This window comes from Pogona vitticeps, chromosome 2 (assembly GCF_051106095.1).
Source record: "Pogona vitticeps strain Pit_001003342236 chromosome 2, PviZW2.1, whole genome shotgun sequence".
Lineage (NCBI taxonomy): Eukaryota > Metazoa > Chordata > Lepidosauria > Squamata > Agamidae > Pogona > Pogona vitticeps.
This window is the reverse complement of record NC_135784.1, coordinates 36,269,452-36,282,571: the sequence shown is the minus strand read 5'-3', so window position 1 is coordinate 36,282,571 and position 13,120 is coordinate 36,269,452. Positions and strand designations below refer to the sequence as shown.

The 13,120-nt window shown below is 37.8% G+C and overlaps 1 protein-coding gene across 9 annotated transcripts in view; it reads left to right on the top strand.

Moving 5' to 3' along the window:
- Positions 1-13,120, top strand: part of CFAP20DC (CFAP20 domain containing) — a 255,404-nt gene that overhangs the window by 38,528 nt on the left and 203,756 nt on the right. For 8 of the 9 annotated variants that reach the window (XR_013542793.1, XR_013542794.1, XM_078388811.1 and 5 more), the window contains 3 exons: positions 1,696-1,785; positions 3,346-3,439; positions 12,043-12,115. Coding sequence is in view for 6 of the 9 variants with exons in the window: in XM_020795358.3 (XP_020651017.3) it covers positions 1,696-1,785; positions 3,346-3,439; positions 12,043-12,115 (257 nt within the window). In the remaining 3 variants the exon portion in view is untranslated. Of the gene's footprint in view, positions 1-1,695; positions 1,786-3,345; positions 3,440-12,042; positions 12,116-13,120 lie in introns of those variants that run through there. The other variant, XM_078388812.1, reaches the window with a different exon arrangement.

Genomic DNA, 13,120 nt, shown 5'->3' with positions numbered 1-13,120 from the left:
CCTAATTACTCATAACCTATTTTCTGGCTTGTTAGAGAGACACACTATGGCTAGAGGTTCACACCATGTGTAGTGGTTTGTTTACCTCCTCCTATTTGCAGCATTGTGTGTAATCTGCTTCTGAAGGAAGGGATATATTATGTTTTTATTGGATATTGTAAACTGCCTTGAGAATGGCAATATTAATAGGGCGGTAGGTATGTATGTATGCTGAAGGCAGGCTTCAGCAGTATGTGGACCAAGAACTCTCAGAAGTACAAGCTGGACTTCGAAGGGGCAGAGGAACTAGAGACCAAATTGCTAACATGCCCTGGATTATGGAGAAAGCCAGAGAGTTCCAGAAAAATATCTATTTCTTCTTCATTGACTATGCAAATGCCTTTCACTGTGTGGACCACAGCAAACTATGGCAAGTTCTTAAAGAAATGGGAGTGCCTGACCACCTTATCTATCTCCTGAGAAATCTATATGTGGGACAGGAAGCAAGAGTTAGAACTGGATATGGAACAGTTAATTGGTTCAAAATTAGGAAAGGAGTATGACAAGGCTGTATATTATCTCCCTGCTTACTTAACTTATATGCAGAATACATCATGCGAAAGGTTGGACTGGATGAATCCCAAACTGAAATTAAGATTGCCGGAAGAAATATAAACAATCTCCTATATGCAGATGATACCACTCTGATGGCAGAAAATGAGGAGGAATTAAAGAACCTCTTAATGAGGGTTAAAGAGGAGAGTGCAAAAACTGGTCTGAAGCTCAACATCAAAAAAATCTAAGTGACAGATTTTACTTTCTTGGGCTCCATGATCACTGCAGATGGTGACAGCAGCCACGAAATTAAAAGATGCCTGCTTCTGCGGAGAAAAGTGATGACAAACCTCGACAGCATCTTAAAAAGCAGAGCACCTTGACAGCATCTTTAAAAGCCGCCTAGAGTCGTCGTATAGACCAGATGGGCGGGGTACAAATCAAATAAATAGAAATAGAAAAAAAGAGACCTCACCTTCCCAACAAAAGTCCGCATAGTCAAAGCTATGGTTTTTCCAATAGTGATGTATGGAAGTAAGAGCTGGACCATAAAGAAAGCTGACTGCCGAAGAACTGATGCTTTTGAATTGTGGTGCTGGAGGAGACTCCTGAGCATCCCCTGGACTACAAAGAGAATAAACCTATCCATTTTGAAAGGAAATCAACCCTGAGTGCTCACTGGAAGGACAGATCCTGAAGCCGAGGCCCCAATACTTTGGCCATCTCATGAGAAGAATAGACTCCCTGGAAAAGACCCTGATGTTGGGAAAGAATGAGAAAACAGTAAACACATACAGTGACAGAGTTCTCTGGTCCATCTAGAGAGCTCCACTTAAAATGTTGGCAGTGACATTTTGGACCAGTCAAAGGTCTGGATGCCTTTTACTGACAGACCCATGCTTGTGAACACTTTTCAAGAGAAAGCCCATGTTTATAGTAGTCTTAAAATGGAAGTTATTGAACAGTGTTTATTGTTAGGATCATCTTGAAAAGTATTTCTAGTCACAGTTGTCATCTGAGCATCTCAGTGAATCAAGCTTTTCCTTGGAGTTGATGTCAGTAATGTTTTGAACAGATACATTTGTGTTTGAAGTGCTGTAATTATGATGAAACAACATACTTGTATTGGAGTTGGAAAGATAATTGTTTGTTTTATTGCAGGGTGGCCCATTTGTGGAAATCTTCAGTGCTCAAGGCAAAAATCCAGGAGCAAAGTGGAAATTTTTTGGCAGCCCATCAGTAGTTGAAAAAGTATGTTTCATGGTAGAATGTTAAGACCTTGGAATATCAGCCATGGAAAATATACACGAAGCTTAAAATTAGAAAGTAATAGGGCCTTGACCTCACTGTGGAAAAGTAGCCACTTTCACTTATTTTGCCATGACAGAATGAATGACCATAGGCGTTAGCACTTCTTGCCTACTTACAGCCACAGTTTTATAGCTAAGGAAAAGTATAATATTAGGAAGTTTAGCATAGCTTTGCTTTCTTCATAATCACTGGATGAAGACCTGGGCCACTGGATCCTAAAATCCTTATACTACTTTATGGTACTTTGTTAAATATATTTTTTAGGTAGGGTGGATTTGATTTACATCATACACATTTAAATCTTTCTTTAAATCACTACTCAGAAGTATTTGATTTAACTATGTGTTTCTGCAGCTTTTTCATACAATCTATAAGCTAAACACATGTTTTTCAGAACTCGGAGATCCAGGCTTTATTTTTAGAACGCCCTTGCTATACAGTTTTTTTAACTGATTCAATCTGCAGAACTTCTGTCAGAAAATGAATGAGTATTTAATTATGAAAGCTCATTAAAACGTATTTATAAAGGTACTGGAAGATGAAAAATCTCCAGTTCAGCAAGTTAATTGTGAATATTTGGAGGATTTTCTTATTCACCCCTATTAGGGCAATTACCATCAGCAGAGAAGGATCGAAATTATTTTATTTAACTTTTAAAAGCACAAAATCTGTTTGTGAATCCTGCCACATTCCCTTCGACAACAAACAAATGGCCAGAATCCACCTAAAATTTATACCAGCATTGAGTACATTTGTGCGGGCATAAATATTCAGTTGAATTATGGCCAATATTGAACGAGCATATAGTTTATTGTCTACATCCATTTTCATTGATTTCCACACCTAGAATGTATATTTGTCTGTAAATATAGTTAAATATTGTACTCCAGGTGTCTGTGGAAGTGTACTGTAATTAAAAAAAATCATACTAAGTGCTAAGATTTTTGTTTTGGATTTTTTTACATATGTTCTGTGAAATGTTCACAGGTTTCCCTGCCATGGTGGACACTAACTTGAACATCTACGTGGCAGACTGCTATTTATGATAGATTAACAAGAATATGACAAAGCAGTGAATTTATTTTGGGTGACATGCATGGTGGCACACAGATACAATACTTTGGTGATATTTTGCCAGAAATGATTAGTTTTAGTGCATTTCCTCTGTATGTGAATATGCATTTTTGAAACTGTACAGTGCTCTTCAGTAGAGGGAAGGTATATTATCTTTGAGAAAGAGAAAGCGGAACCAAAGGTTGTATTTATTTTAGTAAACTGTTTTCAGCTTGTATAAGACCAGTAATGTGACTCACAAAAAAAATTATTATTTGGCCATAATCTGAACCCAGCATCAATCTTGAATGAGAGGCAGTATCTTAGTGTTGCTAATCAGCTCTGTTATCTTTTGCATGTGCTGGTCTTATGTTTGCAGTAAATTGGGTTATTTGTTCAGTTGCATTGGATAGCTTGTGGATAAAACATTCTTTGTTGCTTTGCTAGGAATTTGATAAGGAAGTGAAAGGGTTCGTTTTTGTTCTGGAAGGAAGTAGTCAAACCAATAAGATGCAGCTTCCAAAGGAAACAAGACAAACTCGTAAGTATAAATGCCTATCTGTCTATCATAGTTTTTCCCAAGCTTTTTCAAATCATGACCTTCTTTTATAATAGGCGAGAAACCTGTGACCCTCCCCCCATATTTGCACAAGAAGGTATTTTTGATGGGGCAAAGAAAATACACCAAAATATGTTTTTTTCAGACTATAATTCTAATATATTAATATTTATGTAATAATTCATAATTATGGGAAGGATGTACCAGATAAAATATGGGAAGAAGAAAAATGTCAATACACTTTGAATTTAATTTAATTTCCATATTTTTTGGATGTGGAAACTGCACTCCCTTCACATCTCCAAAAAGTCCCTCACCCTCTAGGCCAAATAAACACTTGTGTTTCTTAACAATCCACTATGTTTCTTTTTGCTTCCCTATCTGATGTATACAACTTCGTTCTTTATTCTTTGAGTCCATGAAATGCAAAGGATTCTTCTTTATATTCACATTCCAATAGCATTTAGTTTATTTTTTTAGCATCTCCTTAATAGTCCAAATCTCACATCCACTGATTTGCAGTCCCATGTTGTTACTTTCTTCTGTGACCCAATCTAACAATATATGAAGGTTATCTAAGTTACTGGCTCTCAGGTCTGTGTCATCAGCGGATCTTACATTGGCCAAAATCCTGTTGTTTAGAATAATAAATTACATTAGAGTAGGACCGTTGAATTAATGGAGATTTGGTGAAATACCTCTCTTAACTGCAGCCTTCAATCTCTTGAGAGAAAGTATCCTAGTACAAATATTAATATAAATGTGATACTATTTAACATTAGCCGTGGATGGTACTAAAATTTAACATCAGGAATGGGATGTTCATATTTCTTGGACTTCAGCCATCAGAATGCACCAAAAGTTTCCCCTGTCAGACTTCTGGAGGTTTTAACCAAGAAATTGAAGCCCTCACAGGAGTTTTTAGTTGATCACCAATGGAGAATAAAGGCTGTAGCAGCTGTGAGGTGAGTGGGCATAGCTCAGCTACATGGAACCTCAAGGAATTAGGGGACTGATAGCCTTTATGTTTACTAGACTCTATCCATGGTACCTCACAAATGTACCAATCTCCTAATCCTTTGCAATTGCCACAGAGTTTAGCCCTTCCCAACTATTCACAAGCATATAATGACTTCATACTCCATCTGATTTTAATTGAAACCTTCTTTGAGGAGTTTGATTTTTTTGGCAAAAACTCCAGAATCTTTACTGGAAGAATTCCTAACAAATTCGGGGTACTAAAGTCCCTATTTAACATTGATTTCCTCATTCTCATAATCATTGGCCAAAATCCTGTTGCTTGATGCAGTAAATCACACTAGAATAGGCTCATTGAATCAGCGGAGACTTACAATTCCTCTGTAAGTTCTATTGAATCAAATGGCCTGTTATAATTTATCATCATTCTTTATTACAGCTGCAGACCAGCAAAGAGTATAAAATGACAGATCGTACAGAAAACTTCTATATGTAGTGTATGAATCCTTCTTTCAAGGTGATTGCGACATTTTCTCTCTAGTTCTCATAGCAATCAATAAAAATTTAGACACCCTGTCAGTAATATAAGTGGACACACCCTTTGTTACAGGGCAGTAACAAATCTGTAATTGTAAACTGCAGTTTAGTAGGCCCATTTGAATCACTGTAAACTATGGAGGAATTAACTCACTAAATCCCCATTGATTCAGTAGGCCAAACTCTAGTGCAATTTCTATGCAAAGCAACAAGATTTTGTCACTGTTTAAGAGTATGACATTTATGTTAATGTTCTCAGATCTATGTGGAAACGCATTTTAACATAACCTTTTCTGAATAAGTTTTAATCAAATTTGTGTTAAGTTGTCCTGAAGGATTCCTCTTCTAGTTTCTACTTTGTTAGCTAATTCTCTATCTGTTTTAATCATAGCTATTTGTTCTTAGTACATGTTCTTTATAATATTTGTGTCCTTCCCATTGATATGTAGTTGGTGTATTATTTCTATTAATTTATGCTGTTGAATCTATCAAATGCATTGAAACATATAGGTAGCTCTAGTCATATATCCAAACTCCTTTCCACTAGAACTGAATCAAAACTGTGTATTCGCCATATGCCTAGCAGGCTTCTGTGACTTTGCTTGCATTTTACTTTCAGTTTTCATTTGTAATTCAAAGAAAGGTCTTTAAAACTTGTGTCGTTAAACTAATTATCATATATCTCTTGAATTCTTTTGCAGTAGAATTTTCTTTAATTGTCACAAATATTGATAACAGCTATTAAGTAGGAATTTTTCCTTAGCTATATAGTGGTGCCTCGACTTATGAACACCCCTATCTACAAACATTTTGACTCATGAAGAGCTCCGGTTGCAAAATTTTGCTTCAACTTGCGACCGGAGCTTCGACTTTCGAAAAGAAAACGCAGAGAAGGCGGGGAAAGCAGGACATTTGAACTTTCAGTTAACCGTTGGCTAGCGAAGAGGCTGCTTGTCTGCTGCCTCACTTGCCCCGGTGGTTAGAGAGTGTGGATACGGAGAAAGACTTCAGACTGCTTGGCACTGTACTGTATGTACTTTTTTTTGCTTTTTTTTTTTTTTAAGATTTTTGGATTTGTACTAGGTCAGGGGGTATGTTTCTGTGCTCTGATGGGTCTTGCAGACCCTTTCTGCGAGGGTCTGTGCTGGCTGGTGTGCTCTAAAATGTATTTTAGTCTTTTGGTTTTAAAATCAGAAAATAATTCTTGGTTTGGTTTAAAATGTGTTTTGTTTAAAAGTTGCTAGGTTTGGTTTAAAATGTGTTGGTGTAAAATGTTTGGGTTTAGCATGTGTGGGTTTAAAATGTGTTTTAGACTCCAAACTCTCCCCCCCCCCCAATTGTGTTCTGTCTCTCTGCCTTCTTTCTTCTTGTGCTTAAAAGCACAAACCTTTGTCTGAGCGGTCTGTGTGCCCCAGTGATGACCTTCGTTCTTTCTTTCCTCTTTTCCCCATTGTTCCCTCATTCCCTCCTTCCCTGCCCTTTTTAAATCTAAGTCATTTTAGGTTTTTAAAAAATCTCCCCTTAGTGTGGTAGAGGACGGATTAACTGGTTTTGCATTAGTTCCTTTGGGAACTAATGCTTCGACTTACAAATGGAGCCTCTACATACAAACAAAAAAGAACCGAGACGGATTAATTGGGTTTCAGTGCATTTCAATGGGCAATGCTGATTCAACTTAAGAACATTTCAACTTGCGAAAATCTTCTGGGACGGATTAAGTTCGTAAGTTGAGGCACCACTGTATATCATATTAACCAACTTTATCTTTCCTGCTGAGTACAACATATGCATTGGTTTCCCACATATTCTTAGTATTCACACTTCTCTTTTTCTCAAAATATTCTAATTATGTAGTTCTTTGACTTTCTCAGGCTTCTTCAGCTCCTATACTTCTCATACTTCTAATTTCCTCTTTAGCCATGGTGTTCGTGTTCTTAATTTTACTTTTCGTGTAGTTTTATAACAACTGGCATGTGGTCTGAATTCATGTACGCCCAAGAGATGTTTTTGTATTTATTGTGCTATTTTGGAATATGTGATTTATAAGTATGTACAATGCATGTGTTCATCAGTATGCTGCAAGTATGTCCATGTATGTAGTCACGATGGTGGAAAAAGTAAATCATGTATTTTATATGATGATACGACAGTGGTAGGGCTCATAAATAAGAACAATGAGTCTGCTTATAGAAAGGAAGTACAAAGGTTGATACTTTGGTGCAAAGAAAATCGTCTCACACTTAACATCAAAAAAACTTAAAGAACTCATAATTGATTTACCACTGTACATAAGTGGTGAGGAAGTGGAGAGAATTGGTAGTTTTAAATTTCTGGGTACTTACATCTCAGAGGACCTCTCATGGACTATAAATGCCAACATGCTAATGAAGAAGGCACAGAAGAGGCTGTATTTCCTGAGAATGCTCGGGAAGTTAAATTTATCTCAGCAGTTACTTCTGTCATACTATCGTAGCACCATTGAGAGTGTCCTAACCTATGGCATTCTGGCATGGTTTGGGAGTTGCTCTGTAGCGGACAAAAAAGCTCTACAGAGAACCATTAAAATTGCCCAGAATATCATCGGGCTCCAGCTACCAACCCTGGATGACATCTTCACATCCCGCTGTCTAAGGAAATCACATAGCATCCCGAGAGACTCTTCCCATCCTGCTTATAACTTTTTTTGAACTGTTACCATCTGGCAGAAGATATAGAACAATTAAGACTCGGACCACACATTTTCTCAATAGTTTTTATCCCAGAGCTATAATTGCAATTAATAATGAGCTTAAAGACCACCAGTAGTGAATAATTAGTTGGACTGTGTTACTTGGCCTGCGGTGTAGATGTTTGTATTTTTAGTGGGGGACTTTTAGTGGGTGGGGAGTGTTTGGGGAATTTTATGTGTGTGCATGTGTCTGATCTCTGGGTCTGTGAATTTCGTTGTATGTTTACAGTGGTGCCTCGTATAGCGAGGTTAATCCGTTCTGGATTAACCTTCGCTATAGTGAAACATCGCTGAACGGATCAAAAAAACCCATTGGAACGCATTAAACTTCGTTTAATGCATTCCAAATGGGCCGAAAACTCACCGTTCAGCGATGCTTCCTATGGCCGGCAGCCATTTTCGCACCCTCGTTAAGCGAGGGGAGGGCGCGAAAACGCTGCGCGCAGCCATTTTGGGGCTTCCGGTGGCCATTTTGTCCGCCAAACAGCTGATCGTCGGGGCTTCGTTTTGCGAAGATCGGTAAGCGAAACGCTTGCCGATCTTCGCAAAGCGAGTTTCGCCCTATCTAAACGTCGTTGAGCGATCGCATTAGCGATCCCAAAAAAGGGATCGCTATGCGATTTCGTCGTTGTACGGTGCGCTCGTTAAGCGAGGCACCACTGTATATGCTTACAATGACAATAATTAATAATAATAATAATAATAATAATAATAATAATAATAATAATAATAATAATAATAATAATAATAATAATAATAATTGTTTCATGGCAAATTTGAATTTTTTTTAATCCTCCTTCATTGCTAACTCATAATCAATACCCCTTATTACAATCTCATCCTCATTCATCAGCTTCCATTTTAAAGTTTCTCCAATTACATATCTGGTTGCGGAGGTTGGGAATTCGATTCCCCACTGTGCCTCCTGGGATAAGAACCAAACTATGTGGCCTTGGGCAAGCTGCAGGTGCCCCCAGAAGAAGGAAATGCTAGACCACTTGTGGGTATTCCCTACTTAGAAAACCCTGGAAAGGGTTGCCATAAGTCAGAATTTACTTGAAAGAAAGCAGTTATTATTAATATAATATTAATGTTGTGCTTCTTTGTAGAATTTAGAAGAGTATGAAGTTGGTGAAACATTTAATCTACTTTTACATCTGCTGGATTTGTAGTCAGTGCATGTATTTGTATTATGTTTATTTCTGCTGGTGTTTCATAGAATTGTAATTTGTAATTATATGACAGAGCTACATAACATTTCACAAACCTTCCTATTTGCTTATCAGCTGCTGTTTCCATCTGTATTGATTAATGCTCCATTTCTGTCATGATGGCATTATCATTTTGGTCCTGGTATTGGAGACAGCTCAGTTTATATTAAATCTGAGATGTGTGTGTGTTTTAAAATACTGTATAAGCAGAAAAACTGACAAAATTTAGACTAGTACTGTACTGACTTTTGTGTGTAGTAATGAAATAGATAGGGGTTTGAATTCATGCTCAGCATGGGAACTCACTTAGGCTAGAACTGATAAAAACAGTCCTTAAATTAGAGTTGCTGTAAATTGATTCTAGCTTAAGAGCACATGGCAACAAAAACCGAAATTCAACCCTTTGTATTTGTGTTAGGTATGAAATTCTTACCTGTACAGGGAAGCGATGTATAAAAGCTGTAGGGAAAAGGCAATCTGGATCAGGATTGGCAGGAGAGATTTTAACATTATTCTCCACCCAGTCTCCTATTTTCAGCCAAAATTCCCCACATCTGTACATCATGATATTGGGTGGAGTCCTTCTGCGTGTATGAGGTCCTTAAAGCCCAAAAGATTGCCTGTCCCACATTTCAACCAAATAATATACTTAATGGAGATGGAATTGTTCTTTTTCTTGTGTTTGTTATGACAGTTTTGAATTTACTACGTACCTTACTTTTCTAATTAAATACAGGGATTCAAATCTGGTTTCTCTGTATAAGCCAAGTCTTTCTGTATTGAAGCTTTTTGAGAGAAAGAAAAAAGATCTGAAATTCAGTGGGTTAAGGAGGCAAGGCAAGAAGCTACTTAAACGTTTATTGTTGTAAATTAAATTGCATATCGTGTTAAATATCTGGGGTTTTTTCGGCCATAAGATTTCACCAGCATGTGATGTATTTCGTTAATGAGGACATTCATATATTCTTGAACAGTATTTTATAATTACCAGTCAACTTTCCAAACATTTGCAGTGTAAAAAATGAGGCATTTTAAAGGATGCTACAGCACTAATGCTTATGAATTCAATTAATTGTAAATTTCTGCTGTAAAATTTTTGGATCTCTAAATATTTAATGCATCTTTTATGAGAAATGGAAGTTTGAAATGTTTGTTGGCAGGGTTACAACAAAGTGCTTGGTCTTAATTTGAAAGCTCTTAATTACTAAGACTGCATTGCAATTTCTGTGTTTAGAAACAGCTTCCATTTTCCTTGATTTGCAGAGAATGGAAGAAATATTTTGACTCACACCACTTTGTATATATTTAGAGTTTTATCATATATTGTAATTACTGCATATTTATAACTAAAGCCTTAAAATAAGCTGTAAAGATTTGACAGGGAAGCAATAGGTTAACAACAGGCAAATATCAGAGAAATTGCTTGAGGGTTCATTAAACATGTTTGGTGGGTCTCTGCTCTATTTATTCATACTGGAAGAGTATTCTTAATAAAAATTGAAGAAATCAGAAAAAAATTTGTAGAAAGAGAGTGTTAGAGGTGAAAAAGGACAACACTCCACATAGGCAAGACCAAGTTTCCTCTGAGGTGCACGGCTGCGTGCAACTCCATCCCCCTCCGTGCAGCGTTCCTCCTCCTCAGTGCATCCACAGCAGTCATTTCCAGCCTCTCTAGATCTGTTCACTGCGGGACCCCACGCAGGGGCGCACAGAGTTGCATGTATGAGGGGCGGAGCCCAGTGGAGCTGAAAATTAGAGGGAACATTGGGCAGGACCCAAATTTATTCCCTCCTTGTAGAATATATTTTATGAAGTATTCAAAGAAACTTATCTCTTCGAATATAAATATATACTTTTTTCCAACTTGTATAATTAAGATGTATAGCCAGTGTTCTATTCATCTGACAAAGTGCAGGAGGGCATGTGTTTAAATATTCTTCTTGCTCTGGCATGCTCCGAGTTTTCTACCCACTGCATGAAATTTTAGAATTTGTATGCATTTCTCACATTATAGCACTTATTTTTTTAAAAAAATTACATGAGTGGGTTTTCCACAGAAAGCTTCTGTTTTGTACAAAATAGAAGAGTTTTTAAATATAAAATATAAGTGTTCAATAGAAAAATGACACAGGTTTTTCTTTTGTTTTGTTAGCGGTCTTCTTTTAGTATATGGTGCTATTGACAAAAATATGCTGTTTTGAATAAGAGGAAAAATTCTCATAATACTTGAGCATTTTTTCAGTAAGGTGTCTTGATGTGTCAGTGCACCCTTCCATCAAAGATGAAAAAAATTATTTATTATATCCTTAAAGTAAAATTTAAATCTGTCCTATGTGAGAGTTTTTGCCTTGAAGGAATGCATCTGTTATTCTTTAAACTGAGTTCTATGTGCCCTTGTAGAACGTATACTTATGTGTACATCTGTGAGTATTTCTCGTGTGTGTGTGTGTGTGTGTGTGTGTGTGTGTGTGTGTGTGTGTGTGTGTGTGTGTGTGTGTGTTAATGTGAGACACTGTAAATAAAACAAGTAGTTCACCTAAGCCACCAGTTGTATGTTTTTAAAAATATCTTTCATATGTTGTATGAACCCCAGGGAATGCTGAAAATACCAAATTTTTCCGTTTATAAGACAATCCCCTTTTCTAACCCCAAATATGAAAATTTGATCGCTGCTGTCCCCGCCACTTCCTAAATCCGGGACTTAGCAAAAGGGACGGAAAAGCAGGTATCAAAGGCCTGAGCCCACAACCAGCAATGGAGGCAGCAGCAGGAGGAGGCGGAGACTGAGGCAAAGAAGCAGCTGGGCTCGGCCGCCTCTCACTGCTGCCCATTGACTGCTGCTGCTGCTCGATCGCAAGGAGATGATCGCTAGAGGGGGCAATTGGGTGGCGGTGGCAGCAGTCAGTGGGCAGCAGTGAGAAGCGGCCGAGTCCAGCTGCTTCTTTGCCTCAGTCTCCGCCTCCTCCTGCTGCCTTCCATGTATAAAATGACCCTCAATTTTTTTCTCTAATTATTTTAGGAAAAAGTGTCGTTTTACATATGGAAAAATACAGTACTTGTATCTTTCTTCATGTACTAAATACTTGTTGATACACAGTGTGTACATAATGAATTTCTATTTTTTTTTCTAGTTGGATTGATCCAGCAGTTTCTGGTACTTCAGATTTATGTACCATTGGGACAAGACTTCTCAACTGAGCTCCTGTAAGATAATACTGAACTTACCATGTTTCATGCACCATAGACAATCAGTTGAACCAGTATAACTTACTATCAGTTGAAAGTTGCAGGTTTTCATAATATGAAAATACATGAATAAACTGTCTAAAATGTCATATTGTGTATATATACTTTTAATATATATATATTAAAAGCAAAGGTGATCAGTTATTGAAAATGGCCAATTTTATCATTCTAAAAGAGTGAGGGATGCTGTTTTTTCTATTTTTTGCTTGTGTAATTATTGTTGTGGTAAAAAATGAGTTGTTTTGTTTAGTTCATTGTAAGTCTACCTGGAAAATCCATTACTATGGGTTATGTGAATCATATGACTAAATAATAGTCCTGTTATTTTGACAGAACAAGGACACAAATGACTTGTTAGCAGTCTTGAGCTCTCCAAGGGTAAGCAGGGGTGTAACAGTTTGAAATAAATTAGTGTGTCCCTGTTGCTTTCCAAGGGTAAGCAGGGGTGTAACAGTTTGAAATAAATTAGTGTGTCCCTTTTGCTGCCAGAGTGTGAAGGGGTTCGCTATCTCCCTCAGGCGGTCCCTCATTTTCGGAGGGAAATAACAACGGCTTAGTCTTTATAACTTTCAAACCATCAACTTTATTTTCCCCAATATCCACCAGCACGTCACTTGAAGGTATTAACGGTTCCAACTTGGGCAACAGGCCACTGGCGTCATTAACATAACTTTTATCATAGTCCCATGTACTCAACGGGGTTGTGCTCCACGCCATCCCTTGTCCTCCAGTTGCGGGGGTGGGGCACTCCTGATCGCACAAATCGTCTCACAACATGAGTGTCTTACCCACCCCCTTTTGTCGGGACCCTCAGGAAATGGACAATGGGTTTCTCCCCACTCACGCCGCAGCTCAGCTTCTCTTGGTGCCACTATGACAGTCCACTCACGGGTTACCACTCTTCTTGGTCTCTCAGTCTCGCTCTCCGGATTAGGCAGGAGTCCTCCCACCTTCAGATTAGGA